Source organism: Oryx dammah, unplaced genomic scaffold (genome assembly GCF_014754425.2).
Source record: "Oryx dammah isolate SB20612 unplaced genomic scaffold, SCBI_Odam_1.1 HiC_scaffold_3, whole genome shotgun sequence".
Lineage (NCBI taxonomy): Eukaryota > Metazoa > Chordata > Mammalia > Artiodactyla > Bovidae > Oryx > Oryx dammah.
Window position 1 is genome coordinate 5,895,163 of NW_024070187.1, and position 15,486 is coordinate 5,910,648.

Below are 15,486 nucleotides of genomic sequence, written 5' to 3' on the forward strand. Positions count from 1 at the left end.
GCCTGTGTGGTCGGTCACTGTATAAAGAATGAGAAAGGGAACGTATGTATAGTAATGGGGATACAGCAGAATATGAAGCAGCAGTTAAAAAGTAAATATATTTGCTGCAATGATCTAATCATCATTTACTGCTAAAAAACAAAAACAGAATTTAAAAGTACTGTAGTTGTTTAAATAAATCAGTCCAATACTTCAAATCATTCTAGAAAAATCTGAAATCTATACAATGAGGATAACTCATAGACTTCTTGTAAGAATGAAATATGTTTGCAGTATGTGAAGTGTCCAAAGTAGTGTCTAGTACACAACTGGCAAGCACTGAATTCAAGCTGCTATTTATTACTGTAATATTACAACAATTAAGATCTTCAAGTTTCTCTATACCTTTCAAGTTATTTCTTCAAATAATAAAAGTAATAAAATCTATTCACCATATTGCATTTCTTCCAACCAAAAAGAGAATTTTCTCTCAAATTAAAAGTAAGTAATTTTAGACGTTTCCAATATTTTTAATTACTCAATAACTAAAAGCCAGAATTTCAGAATTTCTCTTTGATGGTTGCTTTTTTTAAAAAGCATAATTAACAGGATGCATTTATGTATCACAAATAACACAGTGTTTTGCAAAGCACTTGAAAATGTTTAGTAACTTTCTTGCACACCATATTCTATCATACCATAAAATGCACGACACTGAAATTCATTCGTCAAGATGACGGACCATGACAGCCCAGCAGTGGAAAGTACACAGCACTGTGGTTAATGATACAGTCTCTGAAGGGAGATCTCTTGGATTCCAATTCTGGCTTTACTTTTAACAGCTCTTGGACTGACTTGAGCAAAATATTTTCTCAAGCTCAGCATTCTTATCACCATAAGGAGGATAATAGTAGTATCTACCTTTTAGGGTCATTGTAAGATTAGATTATATTGTACAAACACACAGTAAGAACACAATAAATATTAGCTTTTAAATATTTCAACTTTGCTTTTAACTTAGAGATCTTAAAACCATACCAGTATGTCAGATCTACTTAATTGTACCACTTCCTCATCAAATGAAAGCTTAAAATATTCAGCCAAAAGACAGTATCTCTATAATCTGCTTAGAAGGCTAACAAACTAAGTCTTTCAAATGTAACCAGAATGTTTTATAGGATTAGCAAAATGTTTAAGTCATACTGGATCCAAACTATAGAAAAAATATTTTATGTGACTTCTCCGTATATCACTTAATATAAAAGTTTAAAAAATGATTTCACAAAACCATACCAAAAATTATCTTCACTACAGTTAACCTTTATTCTAGTTCATTTGCAAATGTTGACTATACTGTACCACCTGTTTTAAAAAGTTAGAGTCTAAGCTAGTTGTTGAACTAGTTTTTAGCAACATAATTTTATAATATAAGCATTTTTCTTTTGCATTATTTGCATGTTGCACTTTAACATGGTATCTAACAAAATTAATATATTTTGAAAAGATTAATACAGATATGTATATGTATTTAGTAATATAAACCTTTTATAATATTTCTCACTTCAAAATAATATAAGAATAAAAACTAAGGGGAAATGGCATATAAACACATTTTTCTGAGTCATGTCTAAAATATTTTAATAATGTCCAATTTAGTAATTTCTTACAAAACATATTGCACAATTTATTCCAAGGTTTAAGAAGTATTGAGCAACTGAGAACACAAGTCTGGGTCAGACGTCTGGGCACGTGACACATTTGCGATGCACTCATTATCAAATGAGTTATTCAAGCAGTACGTCACTTTCTACTCTCGAGTTTCAGGTGCTGATGGTGGTTTAGTTGCTAAGTCGTGACCAAGTCTTGCGACCCCATGGACTGTGGCCCACCAGGCTCCTCTGTCGATGGGATCTGCCAGGCAAGAATACTGGAGTGGGTTGCCATTGCCTTCCCCAGGGGATCCTCCCCACCCGGGGACTGAACCCATGCGTCCTGCACTGTAGGCAGTCCCCTGCATCACAGGCGGGTTCTTTACTGACTGAGCCACCAGGGAAGCCCCTGGTCGGGGAAATAAAGCAACAGAAAGACAAATATGAGAAGCTATTTATTTTCAATACAATCTTTTAAGGTACATTCTAGGGTCAGTAGAATAACATTTCAACATTCTGATTCTTCTTTACCTTTCATACTGTAGAGTAAATAGTCAGAAGAATAAAGGCACCTATGAAATCTGAAAATGTTGAATAAAAATTATCATATATAAGAAACGATATTTATCTAAGGCAGAAAACTGGATTAATACATATTTGCTAATTAAAAGAATTGTTGCAACAAAGACTGAAGCAAAAGCAATTTTAACTGTAAATTTAACTAAAACAGTGGTGTCCAAATTACAATTCTAAAAAGGTGATTTAAGGCCACAGTGGGAGGTGAAAGGAGTATGAGAAATGAGGATTAAAAACTCATTCATTCTTATTTTAATCCAAGCAGCTTGTTTTTGTTTTTTTTAATGCTATTAGCAGACTAAACCACCACGAGGATTCATCTGAATTTCTTAACCAAAACAAGGGTGGGGCAGGATATAGTAGCTAATTTAAAAAAAAGAAATTTTATGTATTTTATAAGCATTCTTACTTCACTAAATGAACATTTAAGCCACAGATGTTTTTATATCCTAATAATGTAGCATCCTGTTGAAAAAAATTCCATTTATTATAAAAACCAAAATGCCCAAAATATTTGCTACTATTAAAAGTGATATTAAAAAGTCATTCCAGTCAATAATAACTTTATTCTTCATTTACAAGTTAAAGAGGCATTAATTAAAGAATTTCTTAAAAGGCACTTTTTAAAATTTGACAAGAAACTACCGTCTCACCTGTACAGCACTGTTAAGAAAGCAGCTGTTTTGTCCTGGTTCATTCAACAAGCCTTTGGTAGGGGCCAGGGACAGCATACTCCCAGGCTGATAAGCTTTTCCAAGATTGCCACCAGGTTTCCGTAAGAATTTTACCCATGCCATTTTCAAGCAACTTTGCTTGCATTAAAGCTAAGATGTGTGTACTTATGGGATACTTCTGATGATAAAATGGACAGGGTCTTGAATGGTCCACTTAAATCTGCTCCAGTCTATTACAATAATGTAAGTTTCCAAGTCCATATCTTTCCTGATGCTGTAGTTTTGAGGACTTTGTCAAGTAAAAATAGGATACAAAAGCATTAAGGTTCTGAAAACTAAACAAGAAAGCTATTTTAAACAAGGCCTTAAAGATTTAAAAATCTTGGTGCTAAATTTTGTAAGAGTACAATTTAAGATGAAAAAGATTAAAAGATTTTTTTTTAAACTGTTAAAAATAATCTCGATGAAGAAATCATATTCTTTAAAGCACAAGTCATTTGTCTTGATGGTTTCAAAAACAGATGATACAAAAAGATGTAGAGTTAGCATTTGGTATGATTCCTTTGGTCATTTGTTTTCCTTATGTTTTGTTAACAACAAAGAAGACTCTTTTTCCAGGTGAAGTTATTAAAGATGACTCCATATTTCATACCAATGTGACCTCAAAGCATATCTACAAGAAAAGAAAAGAAATGTTTAAATAAAAGGCTCATCAAGAAAATTCCTGTTTTACTTTATGAACACAAATATTGAATACATAAGTAAAATAGTATATGTGCACTCATAAAAGGATCAGAATAAAGTTCTTTTCAAATTAAGAAAATGAAAACATAGTTCATCATTTAAATTTTCAAAAAATATCAAGGTGATATTAATCACTATCTACTTCAAGATTTCAATGGTTGCATGATGGTTTCAAAAAGTCTACTAGAATTAACTTAGATTTCAGGTAGTCCTTTGAATAATACTAACTTTGCTGTCAATACTACTATATATTTATTAAAACAAATTCATCTACAGAGACTCTGTATTGTCACCTACCCTACACAGAATCATATTTCTCTAAGAATGTCAATAGATTTTATGTAAATTGACATGCATTAAAACTCAGGAGAAACATTAAATTGATAAATCTTAGGGAATTAAATTTCCACACTGTTCATGAACACATGCTCCTGGCTAAAAGGATTTTAAAATGTTCAACTTCTTAATTAAAAACAATCAAGTATTACTAACAAAGTTTAATCAACTGAATTTTCTTCTGCATTCACTCATTCAACAAACATTAGACTGAGACAGGTTCTGTGCCAAGCACTAGAACTGACATTTTGATGAGGAAAGATAGACCATAATTCAGTGAGTAATGAATTGTAGAATGTACTAGAAGAACTGTGCACTGAGTGCTAACATAAAAACAATGTAAGCAAAGGGGATGAGAAATGTACATAATGGGACAGCGTTTGAACTTTTAAACAGGATAGTCACAGAAAGTATAATTGAGAAGGTTACCTTTACACAAAGATTTGAAGGAGGTGAAGATGCTATCTTGGAAAGACTTTCCTAGCATGCCTGGCATACCAGAAGATTTTAAGAAGCCCAGCGTGGCAGAAGAAATATGAACAAAGAGGAGGGTAGATAAAAATAGAGGATCCCTGGGAAAGAGAGATCATGGTGGGCCTCAAAAGTCCTGTGCAAGGACTTCTTCCCATTTAAACTCTGGGTGAACGTCCCTGAGTTTCACTTCACAGCACAAAAGCATGAGAGGACAGAATGTTACCAGTCAGTTCAATACCACTGATCAAACGCCCAATATGCTGGCAAAGCACCGAGGAATAAAGAAGAAAAGCAGTAGTCTTCACAGAATTCAGGTCGAGAGACTCTTGCTTCCAGCCCCACATATTATTGATCATGTCTTAGATGTTTGGTCTTAGATAAATTCTTGTCATCTCATTCATAGCTTCACCTATAAAATGGGAACAACAATAATAATAGCCCTGCTTAAGATAGGTTAAAAGTTTCAAGAGTTATAAAACACTACATTATGTTAGCGGTTTTCTTCTTTTTAGCTCTGTGGATTGTAACTTCTTCTAAAGTGATCTAAATGATTCTGAAAACTTTCATAGAAATTTTTAATAAATGCAGTCATGATTTTACAATAGTAAGGGAGCACTGTATCAGTCGTAAATTTGTATTTTTAATGGAAGAAACCTTTGAAATGACATTCTCTCAACAATCATATAACTAGGCACCAGGTCTTACCCTGAACGGTTAAAAGATTTATGAAACAATCCCTACCATAATGAGTTTGGTTCTGTGATGGACACAGACACAAACAGATAATTTAAAAAATATTTAGCTGCTGTTCTTGGGCAAAATGTCAAACTAATACGTCCTCCTGGTTTTCTTCCTCCAATGCAACTCCGTGGAGATTATAAAAAAGCAACAAATAGTCTAAGTAGAAACAGGGAAAAACATTAAGTACAATAACTGGCTCATAGACTGGGAGAGAAATAGCATCCAGAGACACAGAGGGCCAAATGTTATAGACTGGGAAGATGTTTTTAGTTGTGAACTTTTCCATTCTTCACATTGCTCTAGGCTGAGAATTCCCACCCCACACAATGCCAAGAAACAGGAAAGTTCTGTTACCACCCCAGTGCCATTTGGAATGTAAATGAGAGTAAAACAAAGCTGAAACTCCAGTACTTTGGCCACCTCAGGCGAAGAGTTGACTCATTGGAAAAGACTGGGATGCTGGGAGGGATTGGGGGCAGGAGGAGAAGGGGACGACAGAGGATGAGATGGCTGGATGGCATCACGGACTCGATGGACATGAGTCTGAGTGAACTTCGGGAGTTGGTGATGGACAGGGAGGCCTGGCGTGCTGCGATTCATGGGGTCACAAAGAGTCGGACACGACTGAGTGACTGAACTGAAGTGAACTGAAGCCTCAGAGTACAGCCAGTGGTAACAAGTGCAACATGAAGAAGTAGATGTTTTTTCAGGAAGTCCCTTGGTTTTTCTATGATCCAACAAATGTTGGCAATTTGATCTCTGGTTCCTTTGCCTTTTCTAAATTCAGCTTGTACATCTGGAAGTTCTTGATTCATGCACTGTTGAAACCTAGCTTGAAGGATTTTGAGCACTACCTTGCTAGCATGTGAAATTAGTGCAACTGTCCAGTATTCCGAACATTCTTTGGCATTGCCTTTCTTTGGGATTGGAATGAAAATTGACCTTTTCTCAGAGTAGGTGATGGCACCCTACTCCAGTACTCTTGCCTGGAAAATCCCATGGATGGAGGAGCCTGGTAGGCTGCAGTCCATGGAGTCGTGAAGAGTCATGACTGAGTGACTTCACTTTCACACATTGGAGAAGGAAATGGCAACCCACTCCAGTATTCTTGCCTGGGGAATCCCAGGGACGGGGGAGCCTGGTGGGCTGCCGTCTATGGGGTCGCACAGAGTCGGACATGACTGAAGCGATTTAGCAGCAGCAGCAGCAGCAGCAGCAGCAGCAGCAGTCCTGTGGCCACTGCTGAGTTTTCCAAATTTGTTGGCATATTGATTGCAGCACTTTCACAGCATCATCTTTTGGCATTTGAAATAGCTCAGCTGGAATTCCATCACTTCCATCAGCTTTGTTCATAGTATGTTTCCTAAGGCCCACTTGACTTCACACTCCATGATGTCTGACTCTACGTGAGTGTGAGTGATCACACCATCATGACTATCTGGGTCATTAAGACCTTTTTTGTACAGTTCTGTGTATTCCTGCCACCTCTTCTTAATATCTTCTGCTTCTGTTAGGTCCATACCACTTTTGTCCTTTATTGTGCCCATCTTTTCATAAAATGTTCCCTTGATATCGCTTTTCTTGAAGAGATCTCTAGTCTTTCTCATTCTATTGTTTTTTGCTATTTCTTTGCATTGTTCACTTAGGAAGGCTTTCTTATCTCTCCTTGCTATTCCCTGGAACTCTGCATTCAGCTGGGTATATCTTTCTCCTTTGACTTTTCCTAGCTATTTGTAAAGCCACCTCAAACAAACACTTTGCCATTCTGTATTTCTTTATCTTGGGGATGGTTTTGGTCACCACCTCCTGTACAATGTTATGAATCCCACCCATAGTTCTTCAGGCACTCTGCCTACCAGATCTAATCCCTGGAATCTCTTCGTCACCTTCACAGTATAATTATAATGGATTTCATTTAGGTCATACCTGAAAGGTCTAGTGGTTTTCCCTATTTTCTTCAATTTAAGCCTGAATTTTGCAATAAGGAGCTCATGATCTGAGCCACAGTCACAAGAAGCAAGTTAGAATTGGACATGGAACAACGGACTGGTTCAAAATGGGAAAAGGACTATGTCAAGGCTGTATATTGTCACCCTGCTTATTTAACCTATATGTAGTGTACATCATACAAAATGTTGGGCTGGATGACTCACAAGCTGGAATCAAGACTGCCAGGAGAAATATTAACAACCTCAGATATGCAGATGATACCACTGTAATGACAGAAAGTAAAGAGGAACTAAAGAGTCTCTTGATGAGGGTGAAAGAGGAGAGTGAAAAAGCTGGCTTGAAATTCAACATTCAAAAATGTTAAGATCATGGTTTCGGGTCCCACCACTTCATAGCAAATAGATATGGAAACAGTGACAGATTTTATTTTCTTGGGCTCCAAAATCACTGTGTATGGTGACTGCAGTCACAAAATTAAAAGACACTTACTCCTTGGAAGGAAAGCTACGACAAACTAGACAGCATATTAAAAAGCAGAGACATCACTTTGCCGACAAAGGTCCATAGAGTCAAACCTATGGATTTCCCTGGTGGCTCAGAGGTTAAAGCGTCTGCCTCCAATGTGGGAGACCTGGGTTCGATCCCTGGGTTGGGAAGATCCCCTGGAGAAGGAAATGGCAACCCACTCCAGTACTCTTGCCTGGGGAATCCCATGGACGGAGGAGCCTGGTGGGCTACCGTCCATGGGGTCACAAAGAGTCAGACACGACTGAGCAACTTCATTTGAGTCATTTTGATTTTGATGGTTTTCCCAATAGTCATGCATGGATGTGAGAGTTGGACCATAAAGAGGGCTGAGTGCCAAAGAACTGATGCTTTTGAACTGTGGTGTTGGAGAAGACTCTTGAGAGTCCCTTGGACTGCAAGGAGATCCAACCAGTCCATTCTGAAGGAGATCAGCCCTGGGATTTCTTTGGAAGGACTGATGCTGAAGCTGAAGCTCCAATACTTTGGCCCCATGAGACCAAGAGCCAACTCACTCAAAAACACCCTGATGCTGGGAAAGATTGAGAACAAGAGAAGGGGGTAACAGAGGATGAGATGGTTGGATGGCATCACTGAGTCAACAGACATGAGTTTGAGCAAACCTCAAGAGATAGTAAAGGACAGGGAAGCTTGGCATGCTGTAGTTCATGAGGTCACAAAGAATCATATATCACCTGGTAACACAACAAGTGGAGACACCTCCAAGGCCCCTGCGTGTTTTATCCTCAGTCTCCCATGACACTCGACCCAGTGTGTCAAAAGAATAAGGTGCCACTGGAAAATTAATAAGATTTATCCTAGGAATTCAAACGTAATTCTGTATTTACTCTTTAAAGAAATTTGGGGAAGTTGTGCAGAAAAGAGCTAACAGCAATATTTACAGCAGCTGAAAGGTGGAAAAACAACCCATATATCTGACTAAAGAAAAAATATGGTGTATGTGTGTATATGAATATGTGTGTACACACACAACAGAATATATTATTTAGCCATAAAAAGAAATGAAGTACTTAAACATGCTACAACATAAACACCAAAAACATGCTGATAAGTGAAAGTCACAGAAGACCACACACTGTAAGATTCCATTCATCCGAAATGTCCAAAAGAAACACCTCTGGAGACAGACAGTAGGTAAGTGGTTGCTTACACTGGAGACGTGAGGGCTATGGAGAACAAGTGAAGACAGGGTTGGAGAGTGATAGCTAAAGGGTATTCAAATTTTTCTCCTTCCAGTTTTATTGAGGCATAAGTGACACACGCACCGTATAACTTTAAGGTGTATAGCATACAGATTTGATTTAATACATGATGAAGTGATTATCACAATAAGTTCAGTGAAACATCCATCATCAAATATAGATACAGAATTAAAGAAGCAGGAAAAAATATGTTCCTTGTGATGAGAATTCTTAGGATTGACTCTAAGAACTTTCATATAACAAATAGCAGTGTTAATTATAATCATCACGTTGTACATTACATTCCTAGTTCTTATTTATCTTATAACTAGGAGGCATAACCTGTACCTTTTGACAACCTGCATCAGTTTACCCACTTCCCCAAGCCCCCACTTCTGGTAACCACAATCTGCCCTTTTTCCATGAGTTTATTTGTATGTTTGCTTGTTTTTGAAGTATAACTGACCTATAACATTATGTTAGCTCCTGTAATACAACATAGTAATTTGGCACTTCTACACATTTCAAGAAAAAAAAAAGTTACAAAATGTCACCTTACAAAAACATTACACAGTTATTGACTATATTTCCCACACTGTACATTTCATACTCATGACTGGTTCATTTTGCAAATGGAAGCTTATACCTCTTAAGCTCCCTCACATACTCCCTTCTTCCCTGCAACCTTGGTCCTCTGGCAACCACTTGTTTGCTCTCTGTATTCATAATTCTGTCTTTATTTTGCTATGTGTAATTGTTTGTTTTGTTTTTTAAATTCCAGATATAAATGAAATCAAACAGTATTTGGTTTTTTATATGTTATTTATTTCAGTTAACATAATACTCTCTAAGGTCCACCTAAGTTGTCACAATTGGCAAATTTCATTTTTTATGGGTGAATAATATTCCACTGCATGAATATAAATACATGCAGCACCTCTTCATCCATTCATCTACTGATGGCCACCTGGGTTGCTTCCGAATCCTGGCTGTTGTAAATAATACTGCAATAAACACAGGCGTGCATACATCTTTTCAAAATAGTGTTTTTGCTTTCTTTTGATAAATATTCAGGAGTGCAATTACTGGATCATTTGACAGCTCTCCTTTTTTTTTTTTTTTTTGGCAGTCCTATTTTTAATTTCTTGAGAAGTTTCCATATTACTTTCCACAGTGGCTAGTCAATTTATATCTTCACCAATAGTGCACAATCATTCCCTTTTCTCCACATCCTGGCCAACATTTGTTACCTGTTGTCTTTGTTTTGGCTGTGCTGGGTCTTAGTTGTGGCTCTTCATTGAGACATGCAGGATCTTTATTGGAAGCACATGGGATCTCATTCCTTGACAAGGATCAAAACTAGGCCCCCTGCAGTGGGAGTGCAGAATCATAGTCGCTAGACTACCAAGGAAGTCCCTGGCGTTTTTTACAATGACAGCCATTCTGACAGGTATGAGGTGATATTTCATTGTTTCTGATTTGCATTTCCTTGATGATTAGTGACGCTGAGCATCTTTTCATGTGCCTGTTGGCAATCTATCTTCTTTGAAAAAACATCTATTCAGATCCTCTGCCCATTTTTTAATCAGCTTGTTTTTCTTCTGATATTGTGTTGTATGAGTTCCTTGTATATTTTGGGCATTAACCCTTTATCAGATATATTATTAACAAATACCTTCTCCCATTCAGCAGGTAGCCTTTTCCTTTTGTTGACAGTTTCCTTTGCTGTGCAAAAGATTTTTGGTTTGACGTAGTCCCATTTGTATGTTTTTACTTTTATTTGCTTTACCTGTGGAGATATAGCCCCCCAAATATTACTAAGACTAATGTCAAAGATGGTGTTGCCTATGTATTCCTCCAGAATTTATGGTCTTAGCTCTTATATTTCAACCTTTAATCCACTTTGAATTTATACTTGTGCATGGCGTGACACATTAATCCACTGATTCCTTTGCACAGAGCTATCCACTTCTACCAGGACTGTTTACTGAAGACTTTGTCTTTCCCGCTGTATATGCTTGCTTCCTTTGTTATAGATCAACTGTGGGTTCATTTATGAGCTCTTCACTCTGTTCCATTGATCTATGTATCTGTTTTTCTGCCATATTATATTCTTTTGGTGACTGCAGCTGTGTAATATAGCTTGAAGTAAGGGGACATGATATACCGAGCTTTACTCTTCTTTCTCAAAAATGTTTTAGCTATTCAGGGTCTTTTTTCCATACAAATTGTGGATTATTTGGCCTAGTTCTGTGAAAAATGCCACTCGTATTTTGATACAGATTGCACTGAATCTGTAGATCGTCTTGAGTAGGATCATTTTAATAATATTAATTATTCCAATCCATGAACACAGTATATCTTTCCATCTGTTTGTGTTCTCTTCAGTTTGTTTAATCAGTGCCTTATAATTGTCTGGTAATCAAAGAGGAGATGGCAAGAGTGAACATCGACATTTTAGGAATCAGCGAACTAAAATGGACTAGAATGGATGAATTTAACTCAGATGACCATTATAGCTACTACTGTGGGCAAGAATTCCTTAAAAGAAATGCAGTAGCCATCACAGTCAACAAAAGAGCCTGAAATGCAGTACTTGGATGCAGTCTCAAAAACGACAGAATGATCTCTGTTCATTTTCAAGGCAGACCATTCAATATCACGGTAATCCAACTCTATGCCCAGTCCAGTGATGCTGAAAAAGCTGAAGTTGAACAGTTCTATGAAGACCTACAAGACCTTCTAGAACTAACACCCAAAACTGATGTCCTTTTCATTATAGGAAACTGGAATACAAAAGTAGGGAGTTGAGAAATACCTGGAGTAGCAGGCAAATTTGGCCTTGGAGTACAGAACAAAGCAGGGCAAAGGCTAATAGAGTTCTGCCAAGAGAACACACTGGTCGTAGCAAACACCCTCTTTCAACAACAGAAGAGAGGAATCTACAGATGGACATGTCCAGATGGTCACCACTTAGCCTGATCATATTTGTTGCAGCCAAAGATGGAGAAGCTCTATACAGTCAGCAAAAACAGGACGGGGAACTGACTGTGGCTGAGATCATAAACTTCTTATTGCCAAATTCGGACTTAAATTGAAGAAAGTGGGGAAAACCACTAGACCATTCAGGTATGGCTTAAATCAAATCCCTTATGATTATACAGTGGAAGCGAGAAATAGATTTAAGGGATTAGATCTGATAGAGAGAGTGCCTGATGAACTATGGACGGGGGTTCGTGACATTGTACAGGAGACAGGGATCAAGATCATCTTCAAGAAAAAGAAATGCAAAAAAGCAAAATGGTTGTCTGAGGAGGCCTTACAAATAGCTGTGAAAAGAAGAGAAGCAAAAAGCAAAGGAGAAAAGGAAAGATATACTCATTTGAATGCAGAGTTCCAAAGAATAGCAAGGAGAGATGAGAAAGCCTTTCTCAGCAATCAAGGCAAAGAAATAGAGGAAAACACCAGAATGGGAAAGACTAGAGGTCTCTTCAAGAAAATTAGAGATACCAAGGGAACATTTCATGCAAAGATGGGCTCAATAAAGGACAGAAATGGTGTGGACCTAACAGAAGCAGAAGATATTAAGAAGAGGTGGCAAGAATACAGAGAAGAACTATATAAAAAAGATGTTCATGACCCAGATAATCACGATGGTGTGATCACTCACCTAGAGCCAGACATTCTGGAATGTGAAGTCAAGTGGGCTTTAGGAAGCATCACTACGAACAAAGCTAGTGTAGGTGATAGAATTCCAGCTGAGCTATTTCAAATCCTGAAAGATGATACTGTGAAAGTGCTGCACTCAATATGCCAACAAAGTTGGAAAACTCAGCAGCGGCCACAGGACTGGAAAAAGGTCAGTTTTCATTCCAATCACAAAGAAAGGCAATGCCGAAGAATGTTCAAACTACCGCACAGTTGCACTCATCTCACACGCTAGCAAAGTAATGCTCAAAATTCTCCAAGCCAGGCTTCAGCAATACGTGAACCGTGAACTTCCAGTTGTTCAAGCTGGTTTTAGAAAAGGCAGAGAAACCAGAGATCAAATTGCCAACATCCGCTGGATCATCGAAAAAGCAAGAGAGTTCCAGAAAAAAACATCTACTTCTGCCTTATTGACTATGCCAAAGCCTTTGACTGTGTGGATCACAAGAAACTGTGGAAAATTCTGAAAGAGATAGGAATACCAGACCACCTGACCTGCCTCTTGAGAAACCTGTATACAGGTCAAGAAGCAACAGTTAGAACTGGACATGGAACAACAGACTGGTTCCAAATAGGAAAAGGAGCACATCAAGGCTGTATATTGTCACCCTGCTTATTTAACTTTTATGCAGAGTACATCATGAAACGCTGGGCTGGAGGAAGCACAAGCTGGAATCAAGATTGCTGGGAGAAATATCAATCACCTCAGATATGCAGATGACACCACCCTTATGGCAGAAAGTGAAGAACTAAAAAGCTTCTTGATGAAAGTGAAAGAGGAGAGTGAAAAAGTTGGCTTAAAGCTCAATATTCAGAAGACTAAGATCATAGCATCTGGTCTCATCACTTCATGGGAAATAGATGGGGAAACAGTAGAAACAGTGTCAGACTTTATTTTGGGGGGCTTCAAAATCACTGTACATGTTGACTGCAGCCATAAAATTAAAAGACGCTTGCTCCTTGGAAGAAAAGTTATATCCAACCTAGACAGAATATTAAAAAGCAGACATTAATTTGTCAACAAAGGTCCACTAAGTCAAGGCTATGGTTTTTCTAGTGGTCATGTATGAATGTGAGAGTTGGACTATAAAGAAAGCTGAGTGCCGAAGAATTGATCCTTTTGAACTGTGGTGTTGGAGAAAACTCTTGAGAGTCCCTTGGACTCCAAGGAGATCCAACCAGCCTATTCTAAGGGAGATTAGTCCTGGGTGTTCATTGGAAGGACTGATATTGAAGCTGAAACTCCAATACTTTGGCCACCTGATGCGAAGAGTTGACTCTTTGGAAAAGACCCTGATGCTGGGAAGGATTGAGGGGAGCAGAAGGGGACGACAGAGGATGAGATGGCTGGATGGCATCACCAACTCAATGGACATGGCTTTGGGTAAACTCTGGGAGTTGGTGATGGACCAGGAGGCCTGGCGTGCTACAGTCCATGGGGTCACAAAGAGTCGGACATGACTGAGCGACTGAACTGAAGTACCAGACTACAATCCATGGGGTCACAGAGAGTCAGACACAACTTAGTGACTATACAACAACAGGTCTTTTATCTCCAGAGTTAGATCTTTTTCTAAGTTTGTATTTTTTTTAATGCAATTGTAAATTCTAACCACCAATGATTTGATTAGGCTACTAGATCAGTCTTGGTAAATGGTAGTAACAGCTGAAATTGTACTCGTTATAGCTGTTATAGGGCTTTCCTTGTGGCTCAGATAGTAAAGCATCTGCCTACAATGCGGCAGACCGGGGTTCGATCCCTGGGTCTGGAAGATCCTCTGGAGAAGGAAATGGCAACTCACTCCAGTACTCTTGCCTAGAAAATCCCATGACGGAGTTCCTGGTAGGCTACAGTCCATGGAGTCTCAAAGGGTCAGACACTGAGCGACTTCACTTCATAGCTGTTATGGCTGAACTGTGCTCCGCCCGGCAAGTATTTTGAAGTCCTAGCCTCTAGTACCTGTGAACATGCTCTCATTTGGAAATAGGGTTTTTACAGATGAGATTATTATCATGAGATCATTAGGATGGGGCCTAATCAAAAAGACTATCAGACGTCATTAGAAGAAGAGACAGAATATCATGTGAAGATGACAGGCAGAGGTTAGAATGATACAGCTACAAGGAAAAGAACACCAAGAATTGACAGCTACCACCAGAAGCTAGAAAGTGGCAAGGAAGGATTCTGTACAGAGCCCTAGAAAGGAACCAATCCTGCGAAAACCTTGATTTTGGACTTCTAGCCTCCAGAACCAGGAGAGAACAATTACATTGCTTTAACCTGTCTGGTTTGTGGTCCTTTGTGACAGCCGCCCCAGGAAACTGACACAATAGCTGATCAGGCCTTAGAGACTCCTTTGTTCTTTTAAGTATACTTTTTTTTCTTGATTATAAATAGTATTTTTTATATAGATATCTAAAATACACACAAATATTACAAACAGAAAATTTAGAAATACATACAATCCCATAGAAGGAGAGAATCACTGTTAATAAAGCTACTGAAATACATTCTTAATAGTACCCTGGCCTAGCCATCAAACTCTAAAGTGAAATTTCATTTTAACGTCTTTTCACTAACAAGCAATATAGCTAACTAAGAGACACACTGAAGACTTTTCAGTGATATATTACAACCGTCCACCTTACTAGTAAAACTATTTAAAGCTTTAGCAAGCTATCCATAAGTATACCTATACTTATATATACCTGTACATAGGTATATAAGTGTGCCTGCTAAGTCACTTCAGTCATGTCCAACTCTGCAACCCTATGGACTGCAGCCCACCAGACGACTCTGTCCATGCGGATTCTCCAGGCAAGAATACAGACTAGAGTGGGTTGCCATCCCCTCCTCCAAGGGATCTTCCTGTATGTAGGTAGATAAGCAAGTTAAAGCAAAAACAAATAAACAAACAAAAAAACTCA

At 38.1% G+C, this 15,486-nt stretch overlaps 1 protein-coding gene across 1 annotated transcript in view; it reads right to left on the reverse strand.

The window, feature by feature from the left end:
* Positions 1-15,486, reverse strand: part of USP53 (ubiquitin specific peptidase 53) — a 57,129-nt gene that overhangs the window by 35,795 nt on the left and 5,848 nt on the right. Inside the window, exon 2 of the mRNA XM_040237383.1 lies at positions 2,858-3,551. Coding sequence (XP_040093317.1) covers positions 2,858-3,001 — 144 coding nt within the window. The 5' untranslated portion in view covers positions 3,002-3,551. The remainder of the gene's footprint in view (positions 1-2,857; positions 3,552-15,486) is intronic.